The sequence below is a fragment of the Carcharhinus amblyrhynchos genome, chromosome 12, assembly GCF_965287045.1.
Source record: "Carcharhinus amblyrhynchos chromosome 12, sCarAmb.v2.hapA, whole genome shotgun sequence".
Taxonomy (NCBI): domain Eukaryota; kingdom Metazoa; phylum Chordata; class Chondrichthyes; order Carcharhiniformes; family Carcharhinidae; genus Carcharhinus; species Carcharhinus amblyrhynchos.
Genome location: NC_137335.1, coordinates 33,497,517 through 33,503,516, shown reverse-complemented (window position 1 = coordinate 33,503,516; position 6,000 = coordinate 33,497,517). Strand labels below are relative to the sequence as shown.

General features: G+C 43.2%; 1 protein-coding gene across 2 annotated transcripts in view; it reads left to right on the top strand.

Moving 5' to 3' along the window:
• The first annotated feature begins 2,725 nt into the window (after positions 1–2,725).
• scaf8 (SR-related CTD-associated factor 8) overlaps positions 2,726–6,000 on the top strand; it is a 285,263-nt gene continuing 281,988 nt past the window's right edge. For both annotated transcript variants that reach the window (XR_013888261.1, XM_080200340.1), the window contains exon 1: positions 2,726–2,961. Coding sequence is in view for 1 of the 2 variants with exons in the window: in XM_080200340.1 (XP_080056466.1) it covers positions 2,932–2,961 (30 nt within the window). In the remaining variant the exon portion in view is untranslated. The remainder of the gene's footprint in view (positions 2,962–6,000) is intronic.

Sequence of the window (6,000 nt, the reverse complement as noted above, 5' to 3'; positions counted from 1 at the left end):
CAGACAAACTTTAATCTATATGTTACCTGTTTAGAGTTCCTGATTAGTTAAATAAATTACTTGTTAATTATTCACTTAAAGTGAATCAAGCCTTTATTTTAATGAACCTCTAAATGTTAACAACTTCCCAAACACTTTAACAGATTACAAAGTGAGGTAAAGGGGATTATCCTCTGCATTATAACACCAATATAATAATATTTCTAACTTGCAATAACTAAACATGGCCACATAGAATGTGAAAATTAACACTAACTAGCATTAAGTCGACAGGCTATTTCAATTGATTATGTTTTATTATGAGATTTGTTTTTAAATGTTTATACTGCAGAAATTCTGATGCTTAACTCCTGAGTTCCTGAAAATGTGGTGTGATGTTTGTGATTAGAAGTCACATTAATTATAAATCAATATATATATATAGACATATTTATTTTGAGAAGTTAACATATAACAAAAAATAGCTTGAGTTTGTAATCATTGAGTTGTAGTCAGTCAGTTTGAACTCAATGATGTAAGATGGTTAGATCTTAGTGAGATGATTTTATTTACTTTTTGTACCATAGAATGTAGATAGACTGTAAAAGCCTTGAAAGTGAATAAAGAGGAGATTTCCCAGAACGGTACCAGGGATGAGGAAATTCAATTATGAGGAGTGACTAGAGAATTGGGGATTGTGTTCCTTCCAGCAAGGAAGGTTAAGGGAAGATTTAATAGAGGTGTTCAAAATTATGAAGGGTTTTGAAAGAATAGTTAGGGAGAAACAGTTCCCATAGCAGAAGGGTTAGTTACCAGAAATTTAAGATTGTCCAAAAGCCAGGGGCAGATGATTAGCAATATTTTTACTCAGTGAGTTGTGAATATCTGAAAGAGAAAGGGAAACAGATTCAACAATAACTTTGAAAAAGGATGTGTACAAATATTTAAGTTCATGAGTTTATAGAGAAAGAGCATGGAAGATGGAGAAAATTGGATATCACTTTCAAAGAGCTGCCAGACACGGTTAAATGGTTTCCTGTGTTGTAGAATTCAATGATCCTACGGTATCAATGTGGGAAAGTCTGGGAGTATTATGAGGTGAATTTCTTCGTAGCACTCTCAATTGTACACCATAATTTCCACACAAGATTCATGGGAATGCCATATAAATGATAAGAATATCTTGTCAGTTTATTCAGGGTAACTTAGTGGAAGAGTTGTGCACACATCTTTTTTTTTGAAGCTGTTCTGCCTAGGTTATGGTAGACAAACATCAGAATTCCCATGAAAACCCATTAGTATTCACAATTTTTTCTACCGATGATCAAGAGAAGCCTGAGGAAGTTCAATCTGTCTGATGGAGTTTTGCCAATTTAAAGACTGACATGTCAACAGATATTGGACTAAAAGGAGTGCCATAACAATTATGGTAGCAAATTATACATGTAGTTAATTCAACCTTTCTGACACTGACAAATTGTCGATGCAAGCACACTTTTAGAGGGGGATTCTTTTTGTGAAACTACCAGAGTTGGGGGGGTTCTTTCGGGTCAAACCAAGTAAACAAACTCAAATTACATTAGGACAAATAAGAACATAAGAACATAAGAAATAGGAGCAGGAGTAGGCCATCTAGCCCTTCGAGCCTGCCCCGCCATTCAATAAGATCATGGCTGATCTGTTGTGGCTCAGTTCCACTTTCCCGCCCTCTCCCCATAACCCTTAATCCCCTCTCTTATCAAGAACCCATCAAAAGGGGGTGGCTCCCCAAAAGGAGGGGGAATGGCCCAAACAGAGACAAAAAGTACCAAGGAAACTGAAGACACTTCAAATCAAAATGTGATTGTCGGGGTCTATAGCGCACCTCAGCCCCTGCGGTGCCCAATGGGCGCAGAAGGCGTCGACTGTGCCCACGGACACCGCATGCTCCCTCTCCAGAGACACCTGGCCACGAACGTAGCCATGGTAGAGGGGCCTAGCAGAGTTGGGTTGCAGTTAGAATCTGTGATTTAATGGAAATTGCGATGTGTCTCACCAGTTATTTTATCTTGTATACAACTAGACTTTTAATATAGAGATACCGTGCTGGTTCCTTGCATAAATGTTTCGCTAACACGTAGTTGCTGCAATTGACTGCAAAGTATAACTATGTCTAATTTGTCTTTTTAGTGCATTATAATCAATGTGCAGGTGGGATGGAGCAGGGAACTGGCATTGCAGTGTGGTGGTGGGGAGGCAGTGAGTTGGCAGTGTGGTGCTGGGGAGTCACCTGATGAAGGGACAGGCTGTCCCGAAAGCTTGCGACTTTTGCTACAAATAAGCCTGTCTGGTCTTTAAGCTAGTGTTGTGGGATTTCTTTCTGGTGCTGGGGAGGCAGTGTGGTGCCAGCCAGGCAGTGAGTTGGCTGTGTGGTGCCAGGGAGGCAGTGTGGTGGCTGTGTGGTGCTGGGGAGGCAGTGTGTTGTTGGGGAGGCAGTGTGGTAGCTGCGTGGTGCCGGGGAGGCAGTGTGTTGGCAGCGTGGTGCTGGGGAGGCAGTGTGTTGGCAGCGTGGTGCTGGGGAGGCAGTGTGTTGGCAGCGTGGTGCTGGGGAGGCAGTGTGTTGGCAGCGTGGTGCTGGGGAGGCAGTGTGTTGGCAGCGTGGTGCTGGGGAGGCAGGGTGGTGCTGGGGAGGCAGTGTGTTGTTGTTGCTGCCTGTCGCCCCTAGGTGTCTCTGGCTGTGTGCTTCCCCCTCCCCCCTCTGCAGAGCCGCTGCGATTGTCCGCTCCGGAGCCGCTCTCTGCGCTTGACGCCATATTGCCTTCCTCCTGCACCGCGCTGAGATGCGAGTGAAGCGCGGCCGTTGCCGCCGCTCGTGACTCCTCGCCGAGCCTCAACTGCGCTGCCTTGACTCCCGCCAGCGCTGACGATCCTGCCCATCCTCCACATCCAAAAGAGGAGTGAAGGCGCGGAGCCATGGAGGCCGTTAAAGCCTTTAATAACGAGGTCTGTGTGAGCCGCGGCTTTTTTTTTGGGGGGGGGGAATTTCTAAGCGACGCAGGCGGTTGGTAGCGGGGCCTCCGGAGACTAACGGGCGGGGAGAGGGAGGCTCGGGCACTAACAGGCCTCTCGAGCGTCTCATCTCCGGATTAAAATTGGAAATTAAAACCGTGTCGGAAACCGGGGCCTGGAGTCGGGGTCAATGCGGCCGCCCCGGTGGCGATCCCGAGTAACCGCCCCCAGGAGGAGTTACTCAACCTGGAGGTGAAATGTGCGTGTTTGAGGGGAGAAGAGCCTCTCTGCCCCCTCCCCCGCTCCGGGTAACGGAAATTCCGCCAAGCCCTGGGCCTGCTCAGTAAATAAATGGCAGCTGGTCCCCGGAGTAGGGTGGGAGGATGAGCATTATCTGGCTGCCGGCTGTCCGTGACCTTTCCTGGAGGCGCTGCTGCCGCCGCCTCCTCCACAGGGCCTCCTCTGCGCATTTATTGCTGAGTGCGGCCCTGGGCCCCGCTCTCTCATTTGACGCCTGTCCAGGGGGACTGGAGCCTGTCCGAAGAATGCGTTTCCTGCGCCGATGAAGTGATGTTAATGCTGCAGAGAGCCATTGAGCCAAGTTTTCGACTTGTCATCAGAACGCATTTTCGTTTATTTGCCATCTTTAGTTAAAGCCGGTGTTTTATATCAGTTAAAAAAAACAAATCAATTAGTTTCAATCTAAGAGACAATATTGGACACTTATCACCAATGATCCTCATGAGTTTCATAAACTTAAGTAGATAAAGTTAATGGGTCTGAAACAGTTCTGTTAACTGTAAAGATACATTTACTTTAAAGGGAAGATCTTATGACATACTGTATATTTGCCAAAACATTGGTCAAATTAAACATTCATTTGTGGCAATATTTAGAAGTATTTTGTATGCATTTCGAGTCAGGGATAAAATAACTACTATGTTGAAGATATTTCAAAATTTCATAACAGGAAATCTAATCTTGTCTAACATTTTCCTCCCTAAATCAAGGAAATTGCTTCTCACACAAGCCATATCGATTATGATCAACTTGGACCAAGCTTGCCCATGTGGGCATCCTCATGGTCTGGAAGGACATTTGAGTTGCTATCTCGTGGAGTTTGGAGAAAGAAAAACTGGTGGAGTGTGCTGCATGAATAGACAACCTTAGTGAGCCACTTTAAAGGGAGGAAGTGAATTTTTTTGCTTGTAGGGCAGCAGGCATGAACATATTTAGGAATCGCTAAATGTTATTCTAGCAAGGGTGGGAGGCTTGTAAAGATTTTGGTGATCTGTGCCAAAAACTGTTGAATTAACCTGGAATTGCCTTTCTGAGGATGGCGAACACAATTCTGTTTCATTCTTCTTGCATTCTGTCAGTTTTGATTTGTATCCATAGACAAGAGAATTCTAGTGAGCACACGGTTTGAGAAAACTAATTGATAGTGGCTCTTAAATTGGTAACTTTGGGGCTTGCAGAAAATCAGGAAGGGGCAAGCTGGATTCTGTCCTCAGCAGTGTGCAAGAATTGTGTTTTTTTTTCAAGATTGCAGATTATCTGTGTTATTGAATTTTCATACAAGTTTTGGGCCTAGTGCTTAATGTTAGTCACATAGAAGTTGAAAACAATGGAATTTATCTGTAATATAAGACCTTAAGTTGTAGGAGAAGAGGTAGGCCATTTGGCCCATTCAGTCAACGAGATCTGATATGACGCTCATAACCTTTGATTTCCTTGCCGATGAAAAAATCTTACCTTAGCCTTCAATATACTTGAAGACCCAGCATTTGCATCTCTCTGCATTTAAAGAATTCGACATTCACGATCCTCAGAGAGAACAAATTCTTCCTCTTCTCTGTTTTAAACAGTTAACTCCTTACTCTGAGATCACGTCCCCTGGTCCTAGATTCTCCCACAAGAGGAAACATCCTCTCGGCATCTATCCTGTCAAGCCCCCTGAGAATCCCATATGTCTCAATAAAGTCATACCTCGTTCTTCTGAACTCCAAGGAATACAACCTACTTAACGTCTCAGGAGAAAATCCCTCCATACCCTGGACCAAACTAGAGAAGCTTCTCTGGACTGACTCCAATGCCAGTACCTCTTTCCTTCAATAAGGGAACCAGAATTGTTCGGAGTATTCCAAGTGTGGTCTAAGTGGTGCCTAGTATAGTTTTAGCAAGATATCCCTATTTTTATTTATTGTTTCCTTTGAAAGAAAGGCCAGCATTGCATTTGCTGTCCCAATCACCTTTTGAACTTGTATTCTATTTTTGTGAACTATGCAGGAGGACCCTCAACCTCTTCAGTTCTGGAGTTTTCTCCATTTAAATAATACTCAATTCCTTTATCCTTCGTATCAAAGTTGTAACTTCACATTTTCCTACATTATATTCCATCTGTGACTCAGCTAAGCTGTTTGTATCCCTTCGTATACGCTGTATCATCCTTACCACTTGCCTTTCCACCTATTTTGTATCACCTGAAACTTTGGCAATAGTACGTTCACTTCCCTCATCCAAGTCTGCACAGATCCCTGTGCTATGTCACTAGTTGCAAGTTGCCGTCTGAAAATGCACATCTTATTTCAGCTCTGGCTTCTCTTAATCAACCAATTTTCTATCCATGCTAACAAATCTCCAAAAACATGGATTCTTTTCAGTAGCATTTTGTGTGGTAGCTTATTGAACATTTTTTTGAAATCCAAGTATACTAATACATCTACTGGTTCCCCTTTATCAATCCTCTTGTAAGATGGGGCCATTGAATCTGTGGAATTCTGTCAACATGATTTCCCTTCATGACGCTGTTATGACTCAGCTTGATTATGTTATGCATTTCTAAATGCTCTGCTATGACATCCTTTATAAGTACTCTTAACATTTTCCCACTGACATAAGTTAGGCTAACTGGTCTATAGTTACTTGATTTTTGCCTCCCTCCTTTTTTGAATAAAGGTACATCGTAAGTTTTCCAATGTTCTTGGAATTTCCAGAATTAAGAGTTTTGGAAGATAACTATCATTATCCATT